We start from the raw sequence: 17136 nt of genomic DNA, 5'->3' as shown, positions 1-17136 counted from the left end.
CGCCCCGAGGCTGCCCGGGCGGTGGGACACGAGGGGACAGCGCTGGGGGGTGGCCGTGGGGCGAGGTGCATGTGACAGCTTTGCCCGCAGCCGCACGCAGGAATTAACCCTTAGGACCCCTCCCCTCCGTCCCGGGGCTGGCTGATCCCCGCAGCCCCCCCCCCCGAGCCAGCGGTAGTTACCTCACTTGATTAACTTATTAACTTATTTGTTTCATTAAAATTTGGAGTAGAGGCCGCCCGCCTGCTGCCGTCTGTCTCCCGGCGCTCCCGAGAGGTGGCACTCCAGCCCTGCCGCCGAGCCGCGGCCGGGGGACAGCAACGTCCGGCCGGGGGACACAAGCGTCCGGCCGGGGCACACAAGCGTCCGGCCGGAGGACACAAATGTCCGGACTCCTCCCTGACCCCTTAAGCTGCAGCAGCCCACCGAGATGGGGTCGAGACGCCAGCTCCAGCTCGTTATCCTGTGTGCGGGGGGTGCAGGGTTGATGTCACTTCAGAGTGACGCTCTGCTGCTTTGGCACCTTACGGGGAGGGGCCGCTGCCCCGGGAAGGGCTCTGCCCCATCCCCCTCTTTTTGGTGTGTCCCCCCCAAATGGAGACGACGCTGCGATGTCCCCAAGGCCATCCCAGGGAGGTGAGGGTGGAGCCGCCTTGACCAGGAGATCCCAAAGCCCTGCAGGGACAGGAAAGCTTCACCCCGTCGCTGTGTGCTGGCACCCCGGGGACAACACGTCCTCCAGCCTGCGACATCGAGGGCTGAGGTGGCCCCTTCCCGTGCCGCTGGCTGGGGAGGAAGTCGGGGCTGGCCGCAGGTCAGTCCCTGCCTTTCCTGGCTGCCTCCTGCCAAGAAATTCGCTCCAGGATCATCTCGGAGCCGAGCACTGCGGGGGCAGCACCTCCCTGCCCCGCTCACACCGGCCCCGCTGCCCCCAGAGCTGCCCTGGCCCGGGGATGGGGGTCTCGTGGGGACTCCAGCACCCCGGTTCCGCGGAGTGTCCGATGTGTGGGGTGCAATCCACGGGGGGTTGGCTTTGAGGGGGATCCGGGACGCAGCAGCACCCCGAAAGCCGTAGGGGCACCGTACCGGCCTCTGCCGGTGTTCCCAGCTGGGTGTGCGGCGTTCCCGGGTGGGTTTGGAGGGATTCATCCCTGCAACAGTGGGATCTTAACCCTGCCCCCCACGGGGGTGGCAGCTCGGCAGAGCCCGTGCGTGTCCATGGGGCATCCAGGGCCAACCCAGCTGGGTGTGGGATCTCCCCACGCCTCTGAGCAGTGGGGACAGGGTCCTGAGACCTTGTCCCTCCCCCAGCATGGCCGGGACGGTGGCACACGCAGGGCAGGGGGTGTGTGCCAGCCCGCGGCTCTGCCTCCCGCCGTCACATGGCCCCAAGGTGCCCCGGCAGGACTTTGTCCCCCTCCACCTTGGCTGCCCCACGTGTGCCGAGGCTGCCACTCCCCGGAGAGGGGGCACGAGCAGGGGGGAGACGCCAGCGTCAGAGTGACACAGAGGGAGCTGTGACCTCGCAGGGCCAGCTGGCCGCATCCCGCCGGAGCCCAGCCGCAGGAACGGGGTGAGGGGATGCTCCAAACGCTTGGACTGTCGCCGCTGCCGCCTCCGCGAAGCGGCTCTTATCAGCTGGCAGGGGGACAGGGTTGTTACGGGAATGCTCAGCTGTTCCCGCAGCACCCCACGGCGTCCTCTGAGCTGTCAGGGAGCTGGCGGGAGCACAAGGACACAGAGCAGTGGCCGGGGATGTCCTTTGTGCCAGTGGCTTTGCTTTGTTCCCCCCGGGGGTCTTGGGGGAATTCGTGACTCACTGTGGATTCCTACGAGTCCAGTCATGCTGGAGACATTCGGACTCTGGGCTGGACCCAGTTCCTTCCTGCGGCGCTCCAGCCTCCAGCTCCGCGCTGCTTGCGCTGCCCAAGGACGCGCTCACAGGAAAAGGCCCCTCCAAGAGCGCTTGGAAGACGGGCTCCCGCAGGATGGGCTCCCGCAGGATCCCCGTTCAGGCGCCCAGAGCGCCCCGGGGAGCAGGCAGCTCCCGTGCCCGGCGGGATTTGGTGCTCCCCACTTCCACACCCTTCCCCGGAGTGAAGCCCGCCCTGGCCGCGGCATCTCCCCGTGGGCTCAGCCAGGAGCCCGTGGCCCGTGGCCCGCGGCCGTCCAGGGAACCCCGCGGTGCTCCCGTCCTGGCTGCCGTGAGGCATCCTCGAGGAATCCTTTGGCAGGGCTGGGAGATGCTCCTGGCTGGCCAAGGACAGCAGGAGCCCCGAGTGGGCGGCTGAGGTCCCGCAGCAGCTGGTGCTGGTGCTGCGGGGGGGGGACCAGAGCCTGGGGGGTGGCCAGGACCCCCCCGGTCCTGGTCCCCGAGCGTGTGGCTGGGCGGTGGCAGCGGAGACATGGGGCTGGATCCAAGTGACACCAACTCCGTGCCCTGGGCTGGGGTGTGCCTGTCTCAGCTGTACCCAGCTGCCCACACCCCTGGAAGGGGGAGGAATGCAGCCCCCTCCCCTCTCCACCCTCCCTTCCCGTGCTCTCCACACACCGGGGGAATGGGGACACCCCGGCCCCGCGGGGACAGAGGTGTCGCCCGGGACTCCGGGCGAAGGGGCCACAAATTCGGGGCTGTGCTCTGCAGCCCCAGGCCCGACCCCCGCCCCGCTGTGCTCCGCCCCGGGCCGGTCGCGGCTGCCCCGGCGCCTCCCCACGCCCCCCCGGCCGGGGCGCGGCTATAAGGAGCGGCGGGGCCGGCGGCGGGTGCGGAGCGCCGGGTGTGGCAGGTACGGGACCGGCTCGGGGGGGACGGGGTGGGGCTGGGGGGGTGCCAGGCGGGAGGAGAGAAGGGTCCCGCCCCACGACTCCCCAGTACCGGACCCCCCACTCCTCTCCCGGGGTCCCCGCACGGCGGGCGCGGCAGGTAGGGCCGGGGACGGGGAGGGAAGGAGAGGTTTCCCGGGATTCCCGGGTCACCCCCTCCCCGCTTTACGGGGGTCGGGGGAGTCCCCGCGCTGCAGGCGGAGCAAGGTAGGGCCGCGGGATGGGAGCCAGCAGGAGAGGGTCCTTCCCCGTGTGTCCCCCGGATTGTTCCCACTGGCCTCTTTTGGGGTCCCCGCCGCCCCCCTCGGCCACCTGCCTGCCATAGGGACTGGGGGTGGCGTTGGGAACGGGACCCGGGCAGCTCCCCCGAGTGTCCCGGGGAGCCACTTCCCGCGGGGGTTTTGCTTTTGGAGCCGGTGGTTAAGGGCTGGGTGGGCATGGGGCCCCTGAGATGCCGGGGAGGGGGGACCTGGGGGGGAGAAGGTGTTTGGGAGGTTGTGGGAACCCCGAGCTGCGCGGTCACAAGGGGAGTTACAAAACCGGAACGTTTTGAGGTGGGAGCAGCGGCTGTCGTGCCCTCACTGCCCTCCCTCTGCAGGTGTGGGGACATGACCGGGGACATGTGGGCCCTGCTGTGCGTCTGGCTGGTGGCCCAGGTGGCCCTGTCCTCCCGGGTCCGCACCCGCCGGGAGCTGGGGCCCGGTTTGTACGAGCACGGGGTCTATGACGCCGGGGGCTCCTACTGCCAGCGGGGGGACGTCTGCTGCCACGGCCGCGACGACGGCTGCACCGTGCCCTATCACGACACCCTCTGCTACTGCGACCTCTTCTGCAACCGCACCGTCTCCGACTGCTGCCCCGACTTCTGGGAATACTGCCTGGGCATCCCGGCCCCCTTCCCCAAAGCCTCAGGTGAGGAGCGCCCAGCCTGGCTGTGAGTGTCGGGGGACAGTCCTGGGGTGCTGCTGGTGCTCCTTGGGGTGATGGATGTGGCGCCTCACATTCCTGCCCTCACTGCAGAGTTTCTCCAGACAGCTCGAAGCTGTGGAAACTCCTACAGGATGGGGATGGACTCGCAGAAAAAGGTGTGGGAGCAGCCCGTGATCCCACAGCCCGTGCCCTGGGGAAGGGGCAGCTCCAGCAGCGCCTGTGGGCAGAGCAGGGATGTGCGGGGACTCCATCCCAGCTTGCCCGGTCACGTCTGGGGCAGGCAGATGTGGCCCTGGCTTAACCCTGTCGGCAGCTGGGGCGGCCGGGGGCGAGGAGGGGGCACGGGCAACCCCCAGCTCGCAGCACAAGGCTCTCTCAGAAGTCCCTGCGGAGCAGAGCCAGCTCCCGGGCACAACCGGCCCCTTTATCCCTGTCCCGCCAGGCTGAGCATATTTAACCCTCCCGGCGCCGAGCCAGCCCTGCTCCCACCCACCCTGCAGCGGGGGGGAACCCACTGAGCCCCATCATAACTTTGGGGGTGCCAAGGTGCAGCCCGGATTTAAGAACAGCATTGATTTTCCCTTTGCTTTGTATCCCCGGGAATATGGGGGTGCTGGTGGGGACCCCCGGCACAGCCAAGCACTCACCAGGGGCTCTCCCATTCCCATCCAGGCTGTGCCCGTGCCGGACGCAATTATCCCACGGGAGCCACGTACCGGGAGAACTGCAACCTGTGGTGAGTGAATGCCGTGTGGGCACCTGTGACATGTCACCAGCATGTCACCAGAGGAAGGTGTCGCGGTCCTGCGGGCTCCTGTAAACCTCAGGGCTCGGTGGAGAGCGAGGCCCGAGCTGGGTGGTGGGAGCTGCTGCCAAAACGCCTTTGCTCCAACAAATCCAGAGCCAAGGGCCTTGAGCCGCTCCCAAGTTCCAGCGCATGCCTGCGTGGGAGCCGCTCGCCCCGGCGGGACAACGCGCTGCCCAGGGGGGTTTTGGCCACGCTGGTGCCGACCCAGCTTGCCCAAGCCTGACGGGACGCTTGGGCAGCCGCGGCGTTTTCGTGCCAGCGGCCAGAGCCCGGCTGTGCCGCCCGCTCGGCAGCCCCTGGAGCTCGCTGCTGGAGCAGCGCGGGGGTTATCTGGGAATACTGGTATTACTGGCATCCGGAGGTGGGGGATAGGGGAACCTGCAGGCGCGGAGCTGCCGGAGACGAGGAGTGAACCCGGCGGGGCGATGCGGCAGATAAGGGGAAATCAAAGGCAGCGTCTGGGGCGTGTGCGAGGGCAGGGGCGCGTGTGTGAACATGCGTGTGCGGGTGTGCGCCGGGGCTGCAGGTGAAAAGCCAGCCCGACCCTCCCCACAGCTCGCGGGCTGCCTGGAAGTTCTCCGGGATCGTGGTGTGGAGCACTCAGGGATGGAGGGTGTCCCCATTCCCGCGGGGAATGTCAGTATCCCAAATCCATGCCCGTGCTGGGGGAGCATCTCTGACCCGCCAGCGCTGCGGAGGGGGTAAATCTCCTGTTCCAAACCCTCCTCCCCCGCACTTGGCGCCTGGAGAACGGGAATTCCTGCAGTGCTTCACCCCCACACCTGTCCCTGCCGGGGTCCCGCGGGGTCTGGGAGGGGTGGCAGGGGGCAAAAATTATGGTGGGGTGACGCAGAGCGTGGGCACCCAGCTGGTGTCACCCCGAGATGCTCCCAAGTCCCCACGTGTCTCACGCAGCGCCGGGAGTGCTCAGGGAAGGATGGAGGAATGCGGGGATACAGGTGCTGCCGGCGGGATTGCGATGGGGGTGTCTGGAGGGACGCGGCTGCGGCCTCGTTCAGCTCCATAAAAGGGAAATGTGCCGGGATCTGGGCAGGAGGGAGCATGCCAAGCATTGCTCACCGCACGGGGGGAGCACAGCCCGGGGCTCCCCAGGGGACCCGCCACACCCCCACAGCCCCCCCTGCCCCAGCTGTCCCCGTGGGGGCCGCAGGAGTGACCTGGCCAGAGTGGGTCACTCATGGGGACACCCAGTCCTGACCCCCAGTCCCGGGCTGGTGTCCAAGCCCCTCTCTGATGTCTGCAGCCCTGGCAGCTTTTCAGCTGATTTTCTATCCCATGGCCTGTCTGCCCTCGGGGCTCCAGCGGGGGCTGGGGCACAGGGGGACAGCTCCCAGGGCCACCCAAAGGCCACTCGCAGGGTCACCCGGAGGGCTGCTCACGGCTTCACCCCGTTCCGAGGTGCCAAGCCCTGGTGACCCCTGACAAAAGTAGCCCCTCGCCCCTCGCTGGCTGCCCAGTTGGGGAGAGGCAGCGCCCACTCAGGGTCCCCCTGGTCACTCTGGGGACATCTTCTCTCACTGGCTGTCCCCTCCGCAGCACGTGCGGGCCCGGCGGGCAGTGGCAGTGCGAGGACCACGCCTGCCTGATGGATGGGGAGCTGATCGACGCCGTCAACAGGGGCAATTACGGGTAAGCACCGGGCACCGCGAGGATGGGGCAGGGATGCTTCACCCCCTCGCTGCTTTTTGGGGTAACCCCTGGCCCGTGGTCCCTCCTCCCACGCAGCTGGAGAGCCGCCAACTACAGCCAGTTCTGGGGGATGACGCTGGAGGACGGGATCCGGCACCGCCTGGGCACCTTCCGTCCCTCTCCCACCGTCATGAACATGAACGAGATGCACGTGAGTGCCCCGGCAGGGGGGGAAACTGAGGCACGCCAGGGGTTATCCCTGCCTATCCCAGCGATTCCTCATCCCTGGGAAGGGGCTCCCAGGGGGGAGGCAGGGAAGGTTTGTGTTTGGAGACAGCAGCTCAGCAAATTCCCCGGGACAATCCCCGGGCTGCCAGTGTTGTTTTTTCCCCCCTCTCCTCCGTGCTCTTTTCCCATCGGAACGCCGGCCCCGCCGCTGCTGACTCAGCAGAGCCGGCTGCTCCAGCGCTTTGCCTCTGCCCGCACCCAAACCCCGGATGGGAACCCTCCGGGGGTCCCTGGGGTGCTGGCAGAGCTCGGTGCACGCCCAGCCCCTCGCTCCGGAGCCTGAGGTTTAATTTTAGAGGTGCTTCCTGTGCTGGGAGAAGCCAGGGAGTTGTGGCCGTGTCCTCCCCAGGAAGGCCGGGGCGGGGGCTCCATCCCCGCTCCCGAGCGGAAAGGCTGGGCCAGAGGCCACCATGAGGGGCTGTGTCACCCAGAGCTGTGTGCTCGAGGTGGCCACCGAGGGCCTTGCTGGGGTCCGGGACAGGATACTCGGTGCTGGTGTTCTACGAGGAGCTGCTGGGGCTGTAGAACCCAAATTTGGGGAAAATTGAGGGATCTGGCCCTTCTGGGATAAGGGGAATGCCCAAATCTTTGTCGCTTGTGGTGGTGTCCCTGTCCTGAGGGGGTCTCGCAGTGGGTCTGAGGACACTAAAGGGGGCTGGGGATCATCTCTAAGGATGGCTGGGATGGCAGGAGAAGGACGTGGGGTCCAGCAGTGGGGCTGGGGGACACTAAAGGTAGCTGGGGACCCTGCTCAGAGGGTACCAGGGATGGCAGGAAAAGAATCAGTGAGGCTGGTTGGGGACTTTGCAGAGGATGAGTGGGATGGCAGGAGGAGGACATGGGGTCCAGCAGTGGGGCTGGGGGATACTAAAGGGAGCTGGGGACCCTGCTCAGAGGATGACAGAGATGGTTGGGATGGCAGGAGGATCTGGGGGTGTCTCTGTGGCCTGAGCCCCCCCGCCTCTGCCCCGCAGATGAACATGGACTCCAATGAGGTGCTGCCACGTCACTTCGATGCCGCCGCAAAGTGGCCCGGGATGATCCACGAGCCCCTGGACCAGGGGAACTGCGCTGGCTCCTGGGCCTTCTCCACGGCCGGTGAGGGGGGACGGGGTGGGCTGGGTGGGGACAGCGGGGACGGAGGGGGAACCGCCTCCCCCTGACCTCCTGCTCCTCCCCAGCCGTGGCCTCCGACCGCATCTCCATCCACTCCATGGGACACATGACCCCCGCCCTGTCCCCTCAGAACCTCCTGTCCTGTGACACCCGCAACCAGCGGGGCTGCAGCGGGGGCCGCCTGGATGGGGCCTGGTGGTACCTGCGCAGGAGAGGGTGAGGGGGATGGGGTGGGATAAAGGGGGTTTGAGGCTCCGGGGAGAGCCCAAGAGATCCTCCTGTCCCTTGGGCAGGTGGGGGAATGAGGGCTGCCAAGGTGGAATGGAGAGTGGGGTTTGGGGTGAAGGTGGAAGTGGGGATTGGGATATGGGTGGGATTGGGATGGAGAGTGGGATTTGGGGTGGAGATGGAGAGTGGGATTTGGGGTGGGGATGGGATTGGGATGGGGATGGAAAGTGGGATTTGGTGTGGGGATGGGATTGGGATGGGGATGAGATCAGGGCTCAGGGTGGGGATGGGAGTGGGTTTTGGTGTGGAGATGGAGAGTGGGATTTGGTGTGGGGATGGAGGGTAGGGTTTGGTATGGGGAGTGGGGTTTGGGATGGGGTGGTGTGGGATAAAGGGGGTTTGAGGCTCTGGTCACCTGGGGAGAGCCCAAGAGATCCTCCTGTCCCTTGGGCAGGTGGGGGAATGAGGGCTGCCAAGGTGGAATGGAGAGTGGGGTTTGGGGTGAAGGTGGAAGTGGGGATTGGGATATGGGTGGGATTGGGATGGGGATGGAGCCGGGTGGTCCTCCCCCTGCTCACATCCCTGTCCCTCCGCGCAGGGTGGTGACAGACGAGTGCTACCCGTTCACGAGCCAGCAGAGCCAGCCGGCGGCCCCGCCCTGCATGATGCACAGCCGCTCCACGGGCCGGGGCAAGCGGCAGGCGACAGCGCGGTGCCCCAACCCCCAGACCCATTCCAACGAGATCTACCAGTCCACCCCCGCCTACCGCCTCTCCTCCAGCGTGAGCGCCGGGCCCCGGGGGCGGAGCGGGAGCCCTTTGGAGTGGGGAGAGGGGGAGCGGGAAGGGGCTTGGCTCGGGCTGCTTTACCTGGGAAAAACCGAGTTTGGGAATGCGGCTGGGAAAACCCCACTGCGGAGCCCGCGGGGGAGCGGCTCCTCAGCCCGGCATCTCCACAACAGCCACCCGTGGGTGCTGGAGCAGCTCTGCCTGCATCTCTGAGGGTGGGGAGGGCACTGCCGGGGGTCCCGGCCCCGGTGCCACCCGGTGCCACCCGGCTCTGTGCTTGCAGGAGAAGGAGATCATGAAGGAGCTGCTGGAGAACGGCCCCGTGCAAGGTACGGAGCTGGCGGGGGCACCCCTCTGTGCACCCCAAAAGGTTGGGGGAACAAGGTGGGGGGCAAAGCCGCTCTGCCCGGGGTGGGGGAGCTGTCGTGCGAGCCAGGAGCCCCCTCGGCTGCTCCCCCTGCTCCGCCTCAGCCGCGTGCCCGGGCAGTGCTGCCCCAGTGCCCGTCACGCTGCCCACCCCAGCGGGCACTGGGTTGCTCATTAACTCCGAGATTTAATCACCGTCTTGGCAGCTGGGTTTGTTTAACTTGATTTTTTTTCTTTTTGAAACCTCCTCCGAGTGTTGTTGCGTGGCCCCGGGGAGGATCCGGCTGCCGCCTTCCCTCCTGCTGGCAGTGCGATGCCCCGTGCCCCGCTGTGCCCGTATCCCCCACCCTGGGGACAGTGGCAATGTCCCCAACCCCTGTCCTGCTCCCCGCAGCCATCCTGGAGGTGCACGAGGATTTCTTCATGTACAAGAGCGGGATCTATCGGCACACGCCGGTGGCCGAAGGGAAGGGGCCGAAGCACCAGAGACACGGGACCCACTCGGTCAAAATCACCGGGTGGGTGTGGGGGTGGCCTGGGGGGGCTCCAGGGGGTGTGGAAAGGGTCGGTCTGGGTGGGAAAATTGTTCACTTTGGATGTCCCCAGGCTGGGAAAGGAAGCAGAGAGGGAAATGGTGGCACAAGTGACACGAGTGGGGTGCTCAGCACCCTGGAAGAGGGGGCGGGCTGGATGGAGGTGCAGACCCCAAAGAGGGGAGCGGGGCCGGCTGCCCTGTGCCGGTGTTTCCTTCCTCCTGCCGTGGCTAAATATTCCTGCCCGTATTCCTGGAGCGGATGTCAAAACCTCGGCCTGGCCCTGGGGAGGCGCCGGGGGCAGGAAATGAGCAGGGTCAGCACCCCCCAGTCCCACCACGGTGCTGGGGAAGGGGGATCCCACAATCTGGGGGTGCCCGGGGACCCCCCTCACTGTCCTGTCCCGCTGCAGGTGGGGAGAGGAGCAGCTGCCCGATGGCCAGACCCAAAAATACTGGGTGAGTGTTGAGGGTGAGTTTGGGGGGACTCAGCCATGAGGTGCTGCTGCTTCTCCGCACTCATTTGGGGTCCAGCTTGGGTTCGGGGGATCACCACCCGTGTCCCGTGTCCCCTCTGCAGACGGCGGCCAACTCGTGGGGCACGGCGTGGGGCGAGGGCGGCCACTTTCGCATCGCCCGCGGCGTCAACGAGTGCGAGGTGGAGACTTTCGTGGTGGGGGTTTGGGGCCGCGTCAGCATGGAGGACATGCCCCACAAGTGAGCCCCCCGCTGTCCCTGTCCCCAGCTCGGCCCCGCAGTCCCAGCACGGCGGGCGGGGGGCTGGAGTTGTCCCCTGGGTCCCCTGGCCGGGGGCTGCGTGTCCCCGCTGTGCTGACGCAGCGGCTGGGTGCAGTGGGGCGTGCGTGGGGGGTGCCGCGGGGGCTGCTCCCGTCTCCCATGGGATTTACCCGCTAATCCCCCCGCCCCGGGCTCGGCTGGGCTGCGGTGGCGGCGGGGGGCTCTTCAAAGGCAGCTGCACCCCCCCCCCCCCCCCCATCCCGGCTGGAGCTGCGGGATTCCCCTTCCTTTTCCCAATGGATGGGGCTGGGAAGGGTCCCCCATATTGCGGTCCCTCCCATCCTGGCCCCACCACTCCCCCCCAGCAGGGCAGCCCTGGAGCTGGGGGTGTGGAATAACCCAGCGGAGGGGTCCCCTGAGCCCCCAGGGCTGGGTGTCGCCAGGATGGGGTCCCCACCGTCCCCCCCAGCCCGTCCCTATGGTGCTATGGCCCCGCCACCCCTCTGGGGACAGCGGGGACAAGGGAGGGCTCAGCCCCGTGATGTCCCCGTCCTGGTGGGGCCACAAGTGGGGTCCACGCAGCAGCGCAGCCCGGGACCTCTCCCCTCTCCCCCCCCCCCCCCCCCGCCAACCCAAGGGCTGTACTTTCAAGATTTTGTATTTATTTTGCTTTTTATTGTTTGTAAATAAAGTTATGGAAGCCTCAGAGCCGGCAGGGTGGACTCAGTGCTCCGAGGGGGACACGTGGCCCCTGTCACCCCCGTCTGGGGGGCCCAGCGTGGCCTCGGGAAGGGCTGGGGGGTGAGATAAGGCCCCGCTCATTGTCCACCTTCCGGTCCCGCCGCTCCGGTGACCGCGGCCAGCGCTGGCCACGCTGCGGGCACACGCAGCCACTCGGGCCACCACGGCCAGATGTGCCACCGCACCCAGATGTGGCGCTGCAGTCAGCTGTGCCACCACAGCCACCGCGCAGCTGGGGGTGCCACCGCGGCCAGCTGTGCCCTGCAGGTGCCACCACAGTGAGATGTGCCAGCGCAGCCCCCGCGGCCACCCCGCTCCATCCCGGGGGTAGCGCTGCGGTTGTTGTGGCCTTTTCCAAAGGTCTGCATTCCTGGTGGTCCCTGGCCCTTTCCGGGTCGCCTCCCTCGGGTCCCCCCCCCCCCGCAGCAGAGGGGACACAGAGTGTGGAGTGCGGTGCCACCTGCTGGTGGCTGCCTGCAACTGTAGGTACCGATATATTTTTTTTTTTTTTTTTTAATATTTGAAAAAAATATATATATTTATATGTATAGATAGAGATATGGATGTGTATAGATGTGTCTGTATATATATATTTTATAGATAGATACAGGTACAGGCGCCTGTTTGTGGTCAGACATGAACACCCCCCATCCCGATGTATATCTCGATGTATATCTCCATATATATCTCCATATATCACTATATATCTCTATATCGATATACATATCTATACATCTCTCTGTATCTATATATCTATGTGTGTATATACATATCTGTATATTCATTTTTATATATATAAAGAACACCCTGTGTGTATATATATATTTATATGTGTATATATGTACATGCAACCACCCCCCTGCACATATATATATATATATATATATATATATATAAATATATAAAAACATACAGCCCCATACTTAGGTTTATATGTATATATAGGTAAACACACAGCTGTTTATATGTTTATATATATACATGTACACCTGCCTGTATGTACACTTATATACACACCCCTGTATTATATATAAGATATATAATATATAAAATATATAATATATAATATATATTATATATATTATATCTATAATATAAAAATATATAATATATAAAATATATTCTATATAAAAATATATATAATATATAAAATATATTATGTATAATATATAATATATATAATATATACAATATATATTATATATTATGTATGATATAATATATACAATATATATTATGTATATAATATATATTATGTATATAATATATATTATGCAATATATATAATACACATTATATATAATATATAAAAATATAATTTATATAATATATAGAAAAATTATAGATATCATGTATATAATATAAAATATACTATATATAATACATATAGATAAAATGTATATAATACCAAATACACTATATCTAAAATAAAAAATACATAATAAATAATATAATCGATATAATATATATTCTCTGTATTATATATCATCTATTTTATATCTAATAGGTGTGTGCCCATATATTTACATGTACATATGTGTACAAACACACACCTCTATTTATGTGTACATATACATGAACACACCTATATCTAGATTTTAATTTCTATATTTATAAACACACACCTGTATTTATCTCTCTATATGTGCCTGTATATATATTTTCTACGTGTATACATGTAAATATATAGATTTATATTGAAAATATGCCTGTACACACACCTATATATATAAATATATATGTACACCTGTATATATTTATATGTATATTTATATACATTTCTATATATACATATATGTACCTATACAGCTATATATATATATATAGATAGATGATATACACATAAAGCACCCCCCTCTATATATTTATATGTCTATTTTTATGTAAACACTAAATATAAATATTTCTGTATCTATTTATATACCCTATACATATCTTTTTATGTGTATTTATCCATGGCCACTCAGAGGGGTGTCAGTGAGGAGTTTGGTTTGGATCAATGGCATTTTAGATATATTTCTATACGTTAAAATATAGAAATATATATTTATAATATATGCAGGTATGTATATAACATCTATAAATATAGGTATAATTCTATTTATGTGTATTTTATATATATATTTTATTTTTTGTATGTATTTTACAGAGATGTATTTTATATTTTTAAGATACTTTTATATATATTAAAAATATCGCTATAAAATACACATATAAGTGTATAAAAGATATAAAATACATCTATAAAATAGATATCGATATATTTACAGATATATTTACAACCCTCAACCCCAAGCAGGGCTGAGCTCTGACTCAACAGAAATATTGGGAATGCTCAGGGGGGAAATATCCTCGGGATGCTCGGGAACAGCCAGTCCTGCCCCGGGCTGGAAAACACCGAGCTCACGGAAAACACCGAGCTTGGCCTCTTCCTTCTGATCTCAGACCTTGGAACCTTTTATTCCATAAGAATTCCTTCAAAGCCCTTGGAGACTCCTCAAGGCAAACTCCAGGTTCGTCCTCTGGCCATCACTTGGGAAGAAAACTTCGGCATTGTTTGGATTTTTCTGTGCCTCAGTGCTTTCTTTTCTCTATTTTGACACGAAATTCCCAAGAATTGATTTTAGGGAATGGTATCCAGCCCTGGGAATGGGGAGAGAGGCACACGAGGCACCCGATGTCCCCTGGACCCCCTGCCCGGACACAGAGACCACAGAGCAGCCAGAGCACGACGCCTTTTATTCCAAAGCTGGAAAAATTGAGCTCTAAACTTTGTCTGGATTTGGCTTCAGGATTGGCAACAGCAGGGGGATGATCCCATGGGGCTGCAGCAGCACATCCCATTCCAGCAGCCCCCCAAAAACAGCAATGAGACCCCCCCAGAAAACATTCCCAAGGGTGTGATGTGCTCCCAGGGCACTCAGAGAGGGAAGGAAGGAGCTTTATCCTCATTTTTCCCCTTTCCTGCTGCTTCCAAACCCAAGGCTCAGCTTTTCCTCCCCAAAACGGGGATGTTCTGCTGCAGACGCCTTGGGATGAAGCTGGAATTTGGGGCTGGCACGGGATCTAAGCTGGTTTGGCTGTCCCAGTTTGGCATGGGATTCACCCCAACTCCCAAGGAATCCAAGCCAGGAAAACCCCAGCAGGCTTTGGCTGGATGACGTTGGGAATTTGGCCCCGGGAGAGGGGAGGGGGAGCTCTCACAGAGGCTCAGCCACATTTAGAGGATAGATGAGGATGGCTGCAGCTCCTGGAGAGCTCCAGAATTCCCAGCCTTTGGAGCAGGGGCTGTCACAGCATCCGGGTCACCACCATGGCAAGGAAATCCTCGTAGCTGAGCCGGATGTTTCCCACCAGTGCCGTGTCCTTCTCCCGGAAGGAGTCGGTGAGGCTCTGCAGCTGCATGCAGATGTGGATGAACCGGTCCAGCTGGATACTGGGATTAGGAGAACGCTGGCTGTACCGGGCCAGCAGCAGCTGGCTGAACTGGGGGCTCAGGTTGTAGCCCATCTGGGAGAAAGCTGGGAGCAAGGAAAACTGGGATTAAACCATCCCAAAGGGATGGAGAGTGGCTGTGCCCTCCTCCCCCATGCCCCATCTCTCATTCCCACCACCCTTCCCACACTTCCTGCTCAGGGTGTGCACGGGCAGGGCTCTCCAGAGGAATCAAGCCACAAATTCCAGGCATTTTTCCCTTCACACACACCCAAGAGCTCCTCCCAAAAAACAGGTTCCAGCCACACATCGTTGAGGGAGGATTCTGGGCTTCCTGCAGGAAGGAAGCCCGTGGCACAGCCCTGCTGCAGCTCATCACCTCCTGTCCCCTGGGAAGCTCCAGTGAATAATTCCCAAGCTGCTTTGGAAGCATCCCAGGAGCTCAGAGCCCCCCAGCCCAGCTGCAGGGACCACTTCAGGAGGAATTCCAGCTTCCAGCTGGGAATAGAGCCAGGCAGTGGCTGTGGGGGGGTCAGGCCAGGCCAGGCTGGTGCCTCTGGCCCTCACCCACCTTGCTGGAGCTCGCTGAAGCTGATGGAGCCGGATTGATCCCTGTCATACTGCTGGAAGAGGCTTCTCCACTGCTGGATGAAGCGCAGCAGGGCGGAGAAGCCGTAGACGTCGATGCGCCCCGACCGCGTCTTGTCGAACATGTCTGGGCAGGAGAGCAGGGCAAGGAGGAGTGGAAAGGATTCAGAAACTGCCAGAGAGCTCAGGATCCGCACCAGAGCTCCCTGGAATTCTGCTCTGATCCCAAAATCCTCCCTCACCAGGACAGCGATCGACTGGGACCATTCAACCCCCAAGGCTGGTAAGAAACAGCACCAAAAGCTGAGGTCGGGGCAAGCTCTGGGTCAGTCTCAGCATTTTTTGGGCTTTCCCTCCCTTTCCTCCCTGTCTTTTTGGGATCTGGGGCTTGTGCAGCTCTGGGATTTCCTTTTCCAAGTGGGATTTTGGGCCTTTCACTCATGTCTTCCACCACTGGGAGCTGCTTGGTTTGCCCAGCTCTGGCTCCAGCCAGGAGGCGATGCCCAGGGAAAAGGGGAATGCCACAGGGATGGGCTTCACCCCAAACCCAAACAAACCAGATTAACACCGGGAAGAGGGGAAGGAGATCCCGAACTCACTGATCATGAGCAGACAGGTCTCATCGTTGAACGAGGACCAGTTGTTGTTGACCAGCGCCTGCTTCAGCTCCTTGACGGAGATGAACCCGCTGTGATCCGCATCCACCGTCTGGAACCAGGAAAACGCCTCGGGATCCACCCCTGGCGGGGCATTCCCTGCATGGGAAGAGGCCATCGGCGCTGTCACCCCCTGCTCGGAGAGGCCACGGGCTAGGCTGGCCCCGGGGGTGGCTCACAGGGCCGGGCAGCGCTTCTCCTCCCACGGGTTTTACAGCCCCGTAAAACCCTGGGAAAACAGGGCTGGGATGGGCACGGAGCGGCTGGAGCTGGGAATGGGCTGCGAATCAGAGCCTGGTGGAGCTCTGGGATGGAGAGGAAGCCACGGGACCGCCCCATAAACCCGGCAGCACCGGGGGACGGATGTGGGGTGTGAAGTTTTAGGGCTGCCTGGCACTTCCTCTTCCTCCTCTTTCTCTTTTCCCTCCTCCTCCTCCTTTCCCTCCTCCACTTCCTCCTCCTCCTCCAGGATTTCTAAATAATAAACCGGGACATTGAATTTCATTCTCGTGGCGGCATCTACTGAGCTGGCAACCCCCTCAACCCCCACCCCTCCCCCAGGCACCGGACTGGGAACTCCCCAAACCCCCCGACCCCACACCAGGCTGGGGACCCCATCGCTCCCCACCTCTGTCCCGGGTACCGCGCACGGAGACCCCCGGACTCACCTCCTGGGGCCGCCCCGCCGTACGGCCCGGGCTGGGGGCCGCCGTAGGAGCCGCCGTAGGGACCCCCGGGCGGGGGTTGCCCGTAGGGCCCTGGGGGTGGCCCCCCGCCATAGGGACCCCCCGGTGGGGGCTGCCCGTAGGGTCCCGGGGCCGGCCCCCCACCGTAGGGGCCCCCATGATAGGGGCTGGCCGGAGGGGGCTGTCCTGCGCCGGGGAAGCCCTAGGGAAGGGACAGAGACGGTGTGAGGCGGATACCGGGCACCGAGGTGGGCAGGGGGATGGACCCCGGCGTGACTCCCAGGCCCCCCTCCCCGGATCAGCCGCCGGTCGCATTCCCGCCGCGGGTCACAGTCCGGGTCCCGGTCACAGTCCGGGTCCCGGTCACAGTCCAGGTTCTGGTCCCCGGTCCCCGCTCCCCGCTCCTGGTCCTGGTCCCGGTCCCGGTCCCCGTTCCCTACTGCCGCTGCCGCTCCCGGTCCCGGTCCCGGTCTCGGTCTCGGTCCCGGTCTCGGTCTCGGTTCCGGTCTCGGTCTCGGTCTCGGTTCCGGTCCCCCCCCCGCACCTGCCCCGGGTACGCCATAGCGCGTCCTCCGCCCCGGCCACACCCCGATGACGTCACGGAAACGACGCGCGCCCATTGGCTTCGGCTCGCACAGACCACGCCCCCGGGCGGGGCGGAGGCCAAGCGGTGACGCGCGGGAAGCGCGCGCCCGATGAGGCCTTAAAGCGGCAACGGAGACCGGGGTGGGGCCCACCAGGATGGGAGGGCACCGGCAGCTAC

At 61.1% G+C, this 17136-nt stretch overlaps 2 protein-coding genes across 3 annotated transcripts; one reads left to right on the top strand and one right to left on the bottom strand.

The window, feature by feature from the left end:
• Positions 1-2759: 2759 nt before the first annotated feature.
• TINAGL1 (tubulointerstitial nephritis antigen like 1) lies at positions 2760-10975 on the top strand. 2 transcript variants are annotated; one of them, XM_082296824.1, is made up of 12 exons: positions 2760-2786; positions 3422-3735; positions 4426-4489; positions 6119-6211; positions 6308-6422; positions 7474-7597; positions 7681-7831; positions 8442-8625; positions 8915-8960; positions 9392-9515; positions 9943-9988; positions 10110-10975. In XM_082296824.1, the coding sequence occupies exons 2-12, from the start codon at positions 3432-3434 to the stop codon at positions 10248-10250; spliced, it is 1392 nt and encodes a 463-aa protein (XP_082152950.1). In that variant the 5' UTR covers positions 2760-2786; positions 3422-3431; the 3' UTR covers positions 10251-10975. The 2 variants fall into 2 exon arrangements, with proteins under 2 accessions (XP_082152950.1, XP_082152951.1); XM_082296825.1 differs by lacking the exon at positions 2760-2786 and adding an exon at positions 2900-2923.
• Positions 10976-13738: 2763 nt separating this feature from the next.
• PEF1 (penta-EF-hand domain containing 1) lies at positions 13739-16965 on the bottom strand. The gene is made up of 5 exons (XM_082296518.1): positions 16918-16965; positions 16356-16575; positions 15631-15786; positions 15015-15158; positions 13739-14529 (listed from the first exon to the last, which is right to left on the bottom strand). Exons 1-5 carry the CDS (start codon positions 16933-16935, stop codon positions 14300-14302), a joined length of 768 nt encoding a protein of 255 aa, XP_082152644.1. The 5' UTR covers positions 16936-16965; the 3' UTR covers positions 13739-14299.
• Between the last annotated feature and the right edge of the window lie 171 nt (positions 16966-17136).

This window comes from Coloeus monedula, assembly GCF_965178545.1.
Source record: "Coloeus monedula genome assembly, chromosome: 24".
NCBI classification, from domain to species: Eukaryota; Metazoa; Chordata; class Aves; order Passeriformes; family Corvidae; genus Coloeus; species Coloeus monedula.
The sequence above is the reverse complement of the archived record's forward strand: the minus strand, read 5'-3'. Positions and strand labels throughout refer to the sequence as shown.